This window comes from Wyeomyia smithii, chromosome 3 (assembly GCF_029784165.1).
Source record: "Wyeomyia smithii strain HCP4-BCI-WySm-NY-G18 chromosome 3, ASM2978416v1, whole genome shotgun sequence".
NCBI lineage: Eukaryota > Metazoa > Arthropoda > Insecta > Diptera > Culicidae > Wyeomyia > Wyeomyia smithii.
Window position 1 is genome coordinate 171,869,438 of NC_073696.1, and position 15,537 is coordinate 171,884,974.

A 15,537-nucleotide genomic window follows, 5' to 3' on the forward strand; every position below is an offset into this window, starting at 1 on the left:
GCCAGATTGGAAGAGATTTATTTTGCAGTGAAGACATCTTTGTTTGCGAAGACAAATGGAAGACATTCGAAAGTATGTGAAGACATTATGAAATATGTGATATGACCCACATTTTGCAAAGGTGGTGACCTTTTGTTTTTGCTCGACAGTTTTTGATTTGCCGGGTAACTTTTTCAGTCTATGGTCGGTCTTAACGGGTCATCTCGGGTTGGAGGACATTTTTTATTGAAACGTTAAGACATTTGGAAAAATGACCTGGAATCCCTGCGCTACATTGCAATTTGCTGGTGAGTCCAGCGACGCGAAGACTTCTAGCGATGTCATTATTTTACAACCATGGTTCGTCAATCATGTTGTGTTGTCTTGGCTATGAAAAAGATGCTTCTCAAAAATGCTGCAGATATTTATTGCGACTTTTACGCCTAATCGGACTACCCCGAAATACACGATTATCACAGTCGAATCTCGCACACGATTTCGCAGTTTGGGTGATGGGTATCGATACTAGCGTTATCGAAACGCTTGACAGAAATATTTTATTATATAGACAAAATAAATCTCTATCATGACTGCTACGTTCACACTTATTTCCGCCTTGATTGTTCGGTAATTTTTATTACGGTCGCGTTCAGTAAACTTGAAATTTTAGTGGTCATTCTGTAATTTCCTGAAAAATTACTGATGTCGGTTAACTTTTTTGCCGAAATACTGTTCAATAAAACTCACTTGACGAGTTCAGCAAAAAACATTGCTGACCTCTTCAGTAAACTAGAATACTTTTTGCACTTTTTTATAGTTCAGTAAATATTTAACGATCTATCAGCACTTATCCAGATGTTGCTGAGTAATCTCTAATTGGTTTACTGAACTTTTGTTTATTTCACTATACTGTTCGGTAATTTTTCCGCATCTGTCATAACAGAATCGCACATCAGAAGTCTGCCATTTTGAGATTTTCAGAAAAGTTTCGTGGCTGTGTTATTTAAAGTGTTCTACGAGCCATTTGGACAAAAAACTCTAAAAGCGGTATCGTGCTTTCAAATTTACCACCACAGTAGATTGATTTACATAAAGTCTTCAATAAAAAGTTTATATTCGTCATGATATAAAACGTATCTAGTTTTAGTAGGATGTGCATGAAACGTTAGTATAATGGTCTGAACAATCCGAAATACCTGTATAAAATTAGTCATCGGTTGCAATAGCAGCTATAGGAATAGTTACATTCATATTTATCTATATTATTATAACCGGGAAAAAGCTTACGTTACATTTTGCGGAACACTTGTAAATTTGTGACGAATCATCAGCTTTGTAAATGCCGACTAATGCAGCAACTTTTGATGGACGCTTTGTAAATTTTTGCTGAGCTATCTTCTTTATTTGACGTTTCAGCCACAGTGAAAAAATACCGAACGCTCGTTAAGCAAATGAATTACCGAACAGATTACTGATGGCTCAGCTGTTGAAAACTCAGTAAAAAGTTTGCTGAGTTCGGTAAAAGAAACTAAGTGTGTGGTAGGTTAATAAGAAATCACTCCAGCAACGGTCAGTGCTTGATACCTATGTATATTAATAAAGTATACTTAAAACCGTGAGGTCTGGTATCAATACAATGACAATTGAGAACTGTGATACTTAGTATCACCCAATCAATCATGCAACACTTAGTTTTGTTTTAATATTCAGCCTAATTTTCAACTAAAGCTGCTTAAAAATATATACTTGATGTTGCAAATGAAAAACAAAACAAACAATGAACCCAAAAAAACTGCCACTGCGCTACTGAGGTGTCAATTTGATAGAGCGAAATAAAAAATTGGGCAATGAATGATTATCACAGAAGTCCAAATAGTCATGCAAGGGCAATAATTTGTCTTCAATGTTTTGTGAGCATGATAAATTACAAGCACAGTATTGCGCACACTTATAAATTCGTTTTCGCGACGGTACTGCACCATTCCCGGAGTTACAAGGTAAAAAGTGTAACATGAGTGTAGCTACACCGCAAAAACGAATTTACCTAAACCCACCATACTTTTTGACAGCTTGCCTTCATTCGTGTGCGGCGGTGCAGCTTAAATACATTATTAGAAAAAAAATGCAAAAATATTGGAAATTTAAAAAATCTTGTTTGTGGCTGTAATAATTTATTCGTGTACGTACATCTAATAAGTGTTACGCAATACATTCAATAAATTCCATTCTTGATTGAACATTTAAAAAATAGAGTTTGAATCAATCAGATTCCGCAGGAAGTATATTAGTGTTACTCAATCTTTTCTGGCAACAACAATGCACAGATTCAAACTCTCGCCAAACATGTGAAAAGGGCCCATGTGCCGTTTGTAAACAAGCCGAATTTTCTCATTTTGTGATTAATACATGCGTGATCTATCCCTACAAATAAGATTTGTTGATAAAAGAAGTTTATTTTTAATCAACAAATCTTATTTGTATGGGCAGATTAAGCTTGTATTCGTCCAAAAACGTGAAATTGTGGCTTGTTTACATATGGCACATGGGCCCTTTTCACATGTTTGGCGAGAACTGTGCTTGAAGAAGTGGGCTGAAAATCCAGTAGTCAAAGCAATAAGCAATACAATGTAGTTTAAATGTCCTATTAGTAAATTCACATAGATTTACGACTGAAAAACAATCAAAACTATTAGAAAATATTAGGGTATCTTCAGCGGTGGTCTATTTTTGAAACAACTTTATACTAGATTTACACCAGCGAAACCTGAATAGAACCAGCTAATATAGACCAACTTTTCGTTCTCCGCACCGGTGTTGTATATCTTGTTGTTTTAAACCGCTGACATCTGTCACACTGTCAACAATTCAATACTCCATGCTATCAGTTAAAGAGACTTGTTATATTAAGAAACACTCAATATTTAATAAACGGAAATTCGATAATTTTTACGCACATTAAACGATTACTTTGGCAAGACACTTTATATCCACAAGACTTCATGGATTCGACGGTTTGACCCGAGCGTCAGTGACATTTCTCAGCATGGATTGGTATGATCGAATGCTACAAATAGGGTTACGGAGGATAGCGAAAAATATTTGATCGCGTAGGTGTTCATCTTCCGTTTTCGTCTCATCAATCTTTCAAAATCTTGCAGTTCCTAAAACTTGGTTCGGGTTTTGAGGATATTGGGTGGCATTGCGCAGCTTGATTCGAACAATTTTGGCTATTTTCGAGTAGGTCACATACTGCCAGTTATGCTTCAAGCTTAAAAGGAGCAATCATTGTCATTTGTCCTGCGGCTCATCTAATCCGCAAAGTCAAAAAATACGAAAAACGAAACATAACGCCCCCCAGCGATCATTTGGTTTTGTTCGAGTTGCTCGAAACAAAATGCTCAATGTCACCCCAGCATTTTGAACGTTTTCAGTTCAGTGTCTTCGAGGAACATTTTTCTGGCCTCTTAAGTTCTCCTCTAGTCCCAATACAATTAAGGCGAATAGCCAACATATCTGTCATCCTGGTGGTTGCAAACCAAGTAGTTGAGCCTACGGTTATGGTCTTCCAGAATTCCTCCTTTTTCTGCTCGGTTTCCTTGAAGCCAAAAACGACAAACCTGTTCATTTTCTTTTTCAGAAAAGCCACAAAAATAAATTGGGAATTGTCATAAAAAATCTTTGTTTTGTTTATTCCCCAACACTCGCTTTTGCTTATATGAAAATAGCTAGAAATGAGGTATTCAATTAAAATATGACATTTTACCCACCTATTGGTAGCGTACAAAGGGTTTTAGAACGTTCTATTTCTTGTTCCAAAAAGTGACAAAAATAGACCAAAACGTATACCAGTTTCAATTTTTTTCAATTTAGATCTGGTATAAAACAAAATTTACATCACCGCACAGTGGTCCAATAATGCAAAAAGTGGAACTTAATTCCATATCGCCTTTTAACTTCATCCTAGCTTAATAGTGTCTTCGGAGCAATTGTTTGTATGAATGACCCGCATAATTGCAAATTGTAAAAAAATATTAAAAGTTTACTATACTAAAAATAAAAAAATTAACTTTTTTGTGTTAAGAGATAGAAGAATAGTTTATTCAGCAAAGTTGTAGAAAATTCAAAAATATGAAACTTTGTTGAACAAATGAAAATCCTATCTTTTTTCGGTACAAAGTTATGAAGTACATTACATGGAACTTATTTAAAAGTTAGTTTTTTGTACTTAACTTTAGTTAGTTGCATTTTACACGAAAGTGTAGTTCGGAGGAATTGTTAGGGCACACAAAACAAACATTTTTGCCGAAGACTATATATCTCCAGGAGTTTTCCTTACAAAGTTATATCATATTCTAGCTTATTTTTTCGATAACTTCAAGAATGTATAGGTTAAAAAGGGGCAAGTGGAATCATGATGTCAATAGTTTTTCTTGAAGTTAAGCTGAAGTACTATAAACTTCTTTAAGTTCCATTTGTCCCAATCCACCCATTTTAGAGTACAGCGAACATATGTCACAGTAGGTTTTCATATATCAAAAATACTAACTTTTTTGTGTTAAGAGATAGAGGAATGGTCTTCTCGGCAAAGTTTGAGAACGTGCAAAAATATGAAACTTTGCTGAACAAACAAAATTTCTATCTTCATTGGGAACAGAGTTACAGAGTATTTCATGTAAAAGTTACTTAAAAGTTAGTTTTTTGTACTAAACTTTTGTTAGTTACATTTTACAAGAAAACTTTGTTCTGAAGAAGCATTTGGGCATACAAAACACACGTTTTTGTTGAAGGCTACACATATCCAGGACTTTTCCTTATAAAGTTATAGCACATTTCAGCATATTTTTTCGATAGTTTTAGAAGTTTATAGTACTTCAGCTTAACTTCAAGAAAAACTATTGACATCATGATTCCACTTGCCCCTTTTTAACCTATACATTCTTGAAGTTATCGAAAAAATAAGCTAAAATATGATATAACTTTGTAAAGAAAACTCCTGGAGATATATAGTCTTCGGCAAAAATGTTTGTTTTGTGTGCCCTAACAATTCCTCCGAACTACACTTTCGTATAAAATGTAACTTACTAAAGTTAAGTACAAAAAACTAACTTTTAAATAAGTTCCATGTAATGTACTTTATAACTTTGTACCGAAAAAAGATAGGATTTTCATTTGTTCAACAAAGTTTCGTATTTTTGAATTTTCTACAACTTTGCTGAATAAACTATTCTTCTATCTCTTAACACAAAAAAGTTAATTTTGTTATTTTTAGTATAGTAAACTTTTAATATTTTTTTACAATTTGCAATTATGCGGGTCATTCATACAAACAATTGCTCCGAAGACACTATTAAGCTAGGATGAAGTTAAAAGGCGCTATGGAATTAAGTTCCACTTTTTGCCTTATTGGACCACTGTGCACCGGTGCAGCAGTGAATTTGAGTTTGTTCCAAAAAAATAGAACAAAACAACGATTTGGACCAGCGCTGAAGATGCCCTTAGAAAATATTAGCGTCGCATATATTGGGACATTTTATATTGAATCAAAGACTATATTATATTTAAATACTACAAAACTGGAAAATTGGGTTTAGCTATTCACGGATTTCTGATTTTCATATCAGCTAAAAGAGTGTAATTTTCAGAGCAAAACGGGATTTAAAAAAAAAATTATGTCATTGTTCTTCGATTTATAAATGAAGAATAAAAATTGCTACAAATCGCTACAATGACCGTTTCAAGCAATCCTCGAGCAGTCACAATCCTTTTGTATGGTCAACAAAATAATGATCAATTATGGTGAAAGCACAGACAAACAGACGGGCCCCTTCGAAGAAAAATCCTGAGAGATAATCGTTTTTATTCGAAACATTAGACTCATGCGCCACCATGTGAGCTTATTGCCTACTAACTTATTTTCGTAGAACGGTTTTTGTCTTTACTAATGGATGCGCACGCTTGCTTAAATCAACACCAGCGGCATGACTGACAGTTTTTGTCGTTGATAATGAATGTGCACGCTTAAGACACTAGCAGCATTACTGCCCACTAAGGGAACATCCATAAATGACGTAGCTTTTTTTTAGGTTTTTTTAACTCCCCCTCCCCCTTCGTATTTCGTCAAAAATTCAATTACGTAGCTTTATAGCACCCCCCTCCCTCTCATGATATTTTTTCGCCTGCTTTTATTATCAAAAACACATGAATGAACAAGAAAAAACTAGAAAATAATAAAAATAACTCTAAACAGACAAAACAATGATAAAATAGAACAATTAGAAAAAAAAAGTTTTTTCTCAGTTTCTATTTGCTACGTAGCTTGGTTTGATCCCCTACCCTCCCCCTCGTCACATTTCGTCACAAAACTCCAAACCCCCTCCTCCCTCTAAAATGCTACGTCATTTATAAATGTTCCCTAAGTAAAATTTCAAAATAATCGTTATTTTGCTGATATTGTCATTTTTTGCACTTAATGCTATTGCCATATTTTTTGCACATTCAAAGTACGAAATAAAAGTGTGAAATTGACTGTCAGAGTGGGGGTTTATATTGAGGGGTTATATTTATTTTCAGGTCTCATTCTACCAAAGCTTAAAGTTTGATATGTCGCAAGCCAGGTTTCAGCACCATTGTGCATATGGTCAGGTTTACCCGATTTTTGCTTTATTAACCTCGACACGAGCACACCCGATTTTTGCTTTATTAACCTCGGCAAGAGTGGAAAACTTGGCTGTATAGCGTGCTCATAACGGTTATCAGGAATTTCTGATGGTACGCTCAATTTTAAATGATGCGCCGATTATTCTTGAATCTTTCGGAAAGTTTCATGTTTGAGAACTAAACATTCGTACACATTATTATCATTTTTCTGATGGCAACACCGTACAGTCGTCCACATGGATACTCAGGGTGGCCACCCAACCGGGAAAACCGGGAAAAAACCGGGAATTTCACTGAACATTACAAGCCGGGGTGGGATTGTGCCATACAAACCCATTTTTTGTCAGCCATCTCATGGCGATCACAAGACCAAAATTTCTTAAGTAAGTTTCCTCGAATACTTAACCAAAAAAAGACTAGTCCTGTGACCCGGAAAAGATGGCTGACATATCTTACAGTGCATAAAACAGTTTTTGTTTTTATTCATATTCCTCTTGGAAGCTAACTTGACCAAGGTAAGCTCCCCGGAAGTAGCATTCAAATGGCTCGAATTTTGTCTAGAGCAAATGGTTCACAACGATAATCTCGCGGGAACTGTAGCTGATAGATGTCGCCAAGAATATTCACAACTATTGAGTATGCATTCGACGAAGACATTACTGACTTCCTACCTTGATACTTTTTGTAGAGATCTGATAGCTGCTTCAGGCAAGAAACTTCCTAACTTTACTGTGTTTATTAGGAAGATTCTGATTCTCTTGCATGGCAATGCCACGTTGGAGCGAGGTTTCTACGTGAACAAGGAGTGCGTAGTCATGAATTTGGAAAAAGACAGACTTGTAGCACAGCGCTTGGTGTACGATACAGTACAGGTTGCCGGATGAGGACACGAAATTGATATTGATGAGAAGATGCGTGAGCTGCTGAAGTAACGTGTTTTAAGTGTTATGAAAATACTCTTTTATATATTACTCTTTTATACATCGAATCTTATCTGGTTGAGGTAAAAACGATTCCTTCAAACTTAATTTGGCCTAAAATTCCTCGGTAATGAGTATCATATGCGTTGTTTATAAGATACTTGTAGACATCTCCTCTCGGAAAGGTGACATCCGTCGCATTTTTTTGATTTTTTGCGACTATATCTCTTGATTTCAATAAGGCTGAACACGTCAAGAAGTGACTCAGAGCATATTGAGATGTAAATCGAAAGTCACGCTTTTTTATTCCTTAACTGCATGGAAAACTACAGAATTCAAAAGTACAATTAACCAGGAAACATATTTGAACGAACCGGGAAAAACCGGGAGTAAACCGGGAATTTAATTTCGGGTTTTGAGTGGCCACCCTGGATACTGAAAAAATTGTTTCACCTTTCAGCAGTCATGTCTTGGCCTTGTCGTCAGTTGATTTTGACGTTAAGTATACATCATATTAACAGTGTATAAATTAGTTCGATGCGCAGCGACAATCATGTCCGATGAATTCTGCAAGAGTCAGGTATCTTGTTCTAGTCATCTTTGTTAACAGCCTATTCGGGGCACAGTCCGAACTGTCTGGGTTATCGTTAAACCATATAGATTATAGTCCGTTCATGGTTCCTATTTATTAGGGATCTCAACGTATGTGCAAACGAGATAGCATATCACCGCCACTTCTTATACACCTTTATCTGGCAGCAGGCACAAATGAGCCCAGGACATGAGTTCATTGTCATTCACTATTATTCGGTATAGGGATGTCAATAGCTCGGTTTTACGAGTCGAATAAAAAAGTTAGTCAATATTGCGCCTTGAGAAGAGATCTAGCACCTCTGACATGTGAAACCCAGTTGCTCTCTCTCTCTCTGAGTATCTCTACACCTAAAGAAAATAACTATTGAGTTCCATAAGAACCTGATCGGATTTTGCGCCACAAGGATCCCTTATAGAAGTTATAAGTTTGTCTTATGACTTGGAGGGGAAATTTTATTCTCGACTGCTAACGATTTTCTTGTCATACTTATAAAATTTATTAGTCGTATGTATGCATGTTATAAGAACAGACATATCAAAGTCATAGCTTTTCAGTATGAATTTCATGAAGAGATTGATATGAATATCATTAGTTAAATGTTATAATGCTCATAATTGCTGCCAGGAAATTTATAATACTAGTGTATGTTATCATGTTTTGTTAAAAAAACTTTTTTACTCTAGTTTTTACTTATTATTTACTCACAAATATCGCAAATACATGACTGAGAGTACAAGTAAATGTCAGGCAATATTTCGAGGATTTTGATTTCGAGAAACAAGTTCGCCCTTGATTCCTCTTACCGAGTGTCGTCAGCGTTGTCCTCTTTGATGATCAGATTTATTAGTTGCTAGAATACACATAGGAGACCTGATGTAATGGTAGGATTTGTAGAGAGGTTCTTACTGTTTTTTGCTCCAATTTTCACCAGCTGACACCAGCAGTGCAAATTTCAGCTTAGCTTTAAAGAAAAACTTCAAACACTTATCTGACGATGCACTAGCTATAGAATCAACAATTCTGGTCTACTATTTTGCAGATTTTATAAGATATGACTATGGAGTATTCACAATGTTGACGTTTATCATAAATCACGCGTATGGGATGCACATGACGTTTATATGAAAATCCTAAAATATACTTATGAAATTTATAAGCTTGATATGTAATGCATAAGTGTCTGATAAAATCAAAATCTGCATGTTCATAAGTTGTAACTCATGAAATTTTTAAGTGTTTTTCTCTTAGTGTAGTCTGTACAGGCACTGTAAGAAAAAGTTGTCAAATTTTTAGACGTTATCAGGGATACCAGATGTGCCGATTTGTCTGTAAAACGCGAATATTTAAAGTCCGTGTGCAGATTTTATTGATTTGCTGATTTTTCATAGTTTCTGTAGATTTATGTTACAGTTTTCTCATATTTGCGCAGATTTTCTCAAAATGTGTGCAGATTTTTGCAGACTTTTGCCTGCGCGTGTGCAATTTTTTTCGAGCAATTGCAAACATTTTTCAAAAACATCTGGTATCTCTGGACGTTACCTACGTTACATCATTGAAACCGCGTTGTGCAGGTTTATGTGTATTAAAGCAACTCTTCACTTCTTATGGAGTAATGTTTAAAACGATCTTTGTGAAAAAGTTCGATTCTTTCGCTTACTCTTCCGGAAAATCTCTCAAGAAACTGTCTATTTTTTTGTCGGATCCTGTTTATTAATATCTTTGAAATGCGTAAAGCGAGTGAAACTTGAAAATAATCAAAATATTACATTATTTTTGATAAAACGCAGTGGAAATTACAGCTTAGGTTAAAATCAACAGACTGTCTTAAAAAAATGAGCTCAAATACGTTCACAAAATATACCAAATATTCTGTCAAGGAACTTGAATACTACGTGGCGAATCCAGATACCTGTGTAGAAAAAATAGGTTGGACAGACATCGTTTCTGTGTTACCGAAATATCTTAACAATATTGGCGATGGAGTAAGAAATTACCTTTCCAAAAAAATTGGTACTTACGACCGCAAGATTGATGGTGTCATTTTAGCTTTCAAGAACACAAAAGTTCTTAGTTCATTAATGGCGATTCGTCCAAACAGCGCGCGGTTACATATGAAAATTAGTACCGATTTTTACATTTTTAAACCAGTGAATGGGTCCGCTGTAGAAGGAACGGTGCAATATGTTTCCAATAATTATCTCAGCGCAGTTATCTACCGGGTATTCAATGTTACTATAAAATTGCAATCGAAAAAGCGGTTGAACATAGTTCGCGGAAGCGAAATAAAATTTATCATTAAATCATACAACATGAAAAGTAATTTACCTTATATCGAAGGAGAACTAATTGACAGAGTCGCTGAAAATGGATTATTCAAAACAAATGGTATTGCTCTCAGTAGCAACGCTTTGAAAAGTAAAATTAAACTGGAGGATGCTTCGAATAGTAGTCTCTGCAATGCAACATCTTCACAGAAGTCAATAGGTAGGTATATTTTTGAAAATATTTTCCACTTTTTACAACGCTTATATTCCATAATTTTAGATCATCCTATTTACAACGTTACAGAAAATAAAATAGAGGATAGTAACTGCAAACATAAGAAAGTAAAAGGCGAAATAAATGTTGAAGACAACATGCTCACTGACGAAGAAATGGAGCATTCTATAGCAGCAATTTTGAAAAACTTTGAGAGAGAAATCAGCGATGACACTGATTCGGTTCAAGACTCAGCTAAATTGAAAGCATCGCAAGAATTCAATTCAAAATGTATTAACACGTCCAAACGTGCTCCAACAAAAAAGAGAAAAAAAGTAGTTGGATGTAAGAACATTGAGTCAATGAGAGAAGCTCTTTTAAATAAGTTTGCTTCTAACTATGAAAACAGCGAGAAATGCAAAAATCAATCGCCAAGTGTTCTAGATTCTGTATTAAGTGAAAAACAACCAAAAAAACGAAAAAAAGTTGCAGTAACTACAACAAATGACTTTGAAGCATCTATTATGTCATCTCTGTTAAAAGTCGCCGCAGAAGCAGAAAAACAAAGCAATGAGCTGACGATATCGAAGTCACATAAAAAAGAATCGAGGAAATCGGTTCGGTTTAATGACACAATCACGGAAGCTTCATTTAGCGTAACAGACGAGCAAGACCTTATAAAGGTATCATATTTAAAATCATAAGGATTGAATGTTGAAAAGCGCTGTTCATAATTAGTTTTAAGAAATAAATTTTTACACCAAAAATCGAAAAAATGTCGAAGTTATTTAGAATCATCAGAATCAAAATGAAGTAAAAACTTTGTAAGCTCTTTACATTATAATGTTTTTAATATTTCGATTGAACTACAGATTTTATTTTATGAGTCCCGCCAAGGGAGCATGGGGCCATCCACATACCAAGTGGACAAGGCTGGGGGGGGGGGGGGTGCTATGTGTTATGTCCACGGTCCATACAAAAGAAAAAGAATTTATATGAGCAGTTGTCCACGGAGGGGGGGGGGGGCAAAATCGTTTAAAATCTGTCCACGTGGTATGTGGATGGCCCCCATCCATTTTATCTATGCAATAAATATTGAATAATTTCTTTATTGGTTCAATCAATTTCATATACCCTGTCAATATTAATTCGTTAACTCACACTGTTACCATCTTTGCTTCTATGACCCAAAGTTAATCTTTAGCAATGACAATTTTAGTCTGTTATATTTCGATATTTGTGACATCGAATTGAAGGGATTATAGATTTTCATAAACGTAACACTAGAAACGCGGAACATTCAAAAACCGGATTTTTATTTGGTAAATTATAGTAACTTACTTAAATGAAGAATTCATACTTTTGATTTGATACTAACATGATGCAACTATGGCGGAATTTAAAAAAAAATATTTTGGGGTTTGAAATATGTTTTGCAAAAGAAAAAATTATGTTGTAATAGCAGAAAAAGTTTTATATTGGCGAGTATAAATTTTTAACCTGTAAACTGGCACATATTTAAATTTGAAACCCATTACGCAGCCTTCTATGTCTTACAATGCTTGCAGTTCCTGAATTGTGACACATCCAAGATCCATAATTTGTACATATTCGGAACCTCCACCCAATAATCGAAAACAACAATCCTGTTGAATAAACATTGAAAACATTAAAACTCTAGTACTAGACATTCCAACATTTAAAATAATTGTTTTTGTTAGAATTATTGTATGTTGTTTATATGGTACATTATTGATACAATCGTTACAATAAATACATACCCCTAGTTTGTCACAAATGACGCTTTTTTGTTTATCTTTGAGTTCAGCATGATTTACGACAAAGTCTGACAATTGTTCAAACATCTGACCGATGCTGTATGCATCATGAGTTAAATTGTTAACATACTCCTCTAGCTGTTGGTAGTTGCCCGCCTTACAGACCGAAATAAAATCTTCCAGAAATTTACGAGGTACAACACCTGACATTTCTAGAATATCTGCATGCTCGATTTTAGCCTCTTTTCCTTTAAGCCGGTGGCATGATTGTAGCGTTGTAATTGCCCTTCGGAGATCCCCTCCGGATATGTCAACAATATCTTTATAGACTTGTTCATCGACAACAACACTTTCTTGTTCACAGATAGAACGAAGTCTTTCGATTATTTTTTCGTCACCAAGAGGCCTAAATCTAAACTTGGTGCAACGTGAAGTAATGGGCTCAATAATTCTCGAGACATAATTACATACTAAGCAAAACCGGGTGGTTTTTGTTTCTTTCTCCATTGTTCTACGCAAAGCTGCTTGTGCTGCATGTGTCATCGCATCAGCTTCATCCAAAATTACAATCTTAAAAGGCGGACACAATTTTCCATCGCTTCTTATTCCGCTAGCAGTCAGCTGAGCAAATGATTTAACTTTGTTTCTTATAACAGCAATACCACGGTCGTCGGACGCATTCAGTTCAAGGATACGTTCTTTGAACAAGTCTCCAAATAATTGTCGTGCGGCAGCCAAAATAGTGCTTGTTTTACCAGTACCTGGAGGTCCGTATAAGAGCAAATTGGGTAAATCTGCTGTAGACAAGCATTCTCTCAACACGGCTACCACCTCTCCTTGCTCTACTACATCTTCGACACTCTTTGGTCGGCTGAAAAAAGGTTATTTTATAAATAATTTATATATAATATATGTAATCCGCACGCACTATTTCTCAACCCAAGGTACAGAGTGACATTTATTACGCTTTTCTACCGGCAGGTCTTCGCCGATACCAGTCATCGAAGATGCATCCAATTTGCCGGTTTTAAAAAAGGAGTGCATTTTCGGAATTTGAAATTAAATCAAATAAACTAAATAAAAAACAACAGCACTGGACTTGCGGAAATGAACTATTTACAATAATAAAACATACAGGTACGCGCCATTCGAGCGTGCGTGTAGAGATTTGTTTTTGAAAATTGTCAGATAGGGATGGATTAGTGATGGGAAACTTATCGATACTTATCGATAATATCGATAAATGCTGGTCATCGATATTATCGTTAATTTTTTGACGTTAACGATAATTATCGATATTATAAGGGGAAGCACAAGTCAGTCTTGACTCGAAGAATACTATAATGCCCGAGTTGGACCTAGACTCGAGGCTTGACTATGACCTGTTGGAGCACAAGCTGACACCAGAGTCAAAAGGAAATGCAAGAATTGAAAAACTACGGCAAGTGCTGAATTTGGCGCACTTGCCTGATAGAGAATTCAGGACAGTGAAGAATATGGTCGAAAGCTATGCGGATATATTCTTTTTCGAGGGCGACAAGTTAACTACTACTGACGCCGCCATACACACGATAGAAACTTCATCGGAGGTGCCTATTAATAAACGACAATATAGATTTCCGGAGGCCACGAAACGACACATTAATAAAGAAATCGAGGAAATGAGGGTGCAGGGAATTATTAGGCCCAGCACTAGTCCCTGGAATGCACCGGTGTTATGTGTACCAAAAAAAACGGATGCTGACGGTAATAAAAGATACAGAATTGTGGTAGACTTTAGATCATTGAACGAAGTTACCAAGCCGTTTGTATACCCAATACCTCTTATAAATGAGATATTGGATAATGTTGGAGGAGCAAAATATTTCTCCTCAATTGATTTAAAATCGGGGTTCTATCAAGTCCCGATAGACCGCCGAGATGCGGCTAAGACGGCGTTTTCCACTCCCAAAAGCCACTTCGAATTTACACGGATGCCGATGGGGTTAAAGAACAGCCCCTCAACATTCCAAAAACTTATGAATACTGTTCTCTTTGAGATAGGGGACGTGAAAGCTTTTGTCTACCTCGATGATATTATAGTTTTCGGTGACACTATCACCGACCATAATGATAACTTGCGAAAAGTATTACAAGCTTTGCGCAAACATAACTTAAAAATAGAACCATCTAAGTGTCAGTTTTTGAAAAAGGAACTGGAGTATTTGGGTCATGTCGTTAATGAAGAAGGCATAAAACCCACCAATGCAAATATTAAGGCCATTCAAAGCCTTAAGCCACCCACAAACGTAAAAGGTATAAGGTCATTTCTGGGAACAGTAAATTTTTACGGGAAGTTTGTCCCCAACATCGCGGAGAAGCGCAAGCCGCTGAATGATTTGTTGAAGAAAGACGCTAAATTTGTGTGGGGAAAAGAATGTCAGGAAGCGTTCGAATTCCTTAGAAACGCGCTGATTACAGAGCCAGTTTTAGTCCGGCCAGATTATCAAGACACTTTTGTTATTACGACAGACGCTAGCAATTATGCTATTGGAGCCGTCCTGTCGAATGAAAAATCCATGCACCGGCCGATCGCATTCGCGAGTCGTGCACTTGTAGGTGCAGAGACCAGATATCATATCATAGAAAAGGAACTATTGGCGATTGTATGGGCCATAGAATATTTCAAACATTACATTTTTGGTCAAAAGTTTATCGTCTACACGGACCTCAGACCACTTATAGCTATTTGGAGGCTCAAAGAGACATCTCCAACGCTGACAAGATTGAGACTAAAGTTGCAGGGTTTGGAATGCAGCATCAGGTATAAACAAGGTAGCGAAAATATAGTCGCCGATTTTTTGTCACGTTTATCAGATGGGACGTGTCAGGGGCAAGAAAGTTCACCCCACAGGCAGATAGCCATGATTACGCGCCAGCAGAAACGCCTGCTAGAGCAGCAGAAGAATGCTTCGGATGATTTGAACGGCACAATACAAGATTTGAGTGCAATAGACATTGCGGACATCGCTGAGGACGAGGATGAGCAACAACTCGTCAACTTTTCATATGATGACTTTTCACAGGCATTATCAAATGACCTGATACCAAGTGAGACGGTGGAAGTCTCGAAGAGAATATTGGACGAGAG

General features: G+C 36.2%; 3 protein-coding genes across 4 annotated transcripts in view; 2 read left to right on the forward strand and 1 right to left on the reverse strand.

Annotated features, from left to right (window-relative positions):
* LOC129732978 (ras-like GTP-binding protein RhoL) overlaps positions 1–15,537 on the forward strand; it is a 123,441-nt gene that overhangs the window by 82,419 nt on the left and 25,485 nt on the right. The gene's annotated exons all lie outside the window — the stretch shown is intronic.
* Positions 9,727–11,405, forward strand: LOC129732975 (uncharacterized). Of its 2 annotated transcripts, XM_055694472.1 has the most exons (3): positions 9,728–10,133; positions 10,198–10,635; positions 10,696–11,405. In XM_055694472.1, the coding sequence occupies exons 2-3, from the start codon at positions 10,230–10,232 to the stop codon at positions 11,331–11,333; spliced, it is 1,044 nt and encodes a 347-aa protein (XP_055550447.1). In that variant the 5' UTR covers positions 9,728–10,133; positions 10,198–10,229; the 3' UTR covers positions 11,334–11,405. The 2 variants fall into 2 exon arrangements, with proteins under 2 accessions (XP_055550446.1, XP_055550447.1); XM_055694471.1 differs by having other exon boundaries at positions 9,727–10,635.
* LOC129732976 (replication factor C subunit 4) lies at positions 11,929–13,611 on the reverse strand. The gene is made up of 3 exons (XM_055694474.1): positions 13,336–13,611; positions 12,411–13,278; positions 11,929–12,275 (listed from the first exon to the last, which is right to left on the reverse strand). The coding sequence occupies exons 1-3, from the start codon at positions 13,449–13,451 to the stop codon at positions 12,183–12,185; spliced, it is 1,077 nt and encodes a 358-aa protein (XP_055550449.1). The 5' UTR covers positions 13,452–13,611; the 3' UTR covers positions 11,929–12,182.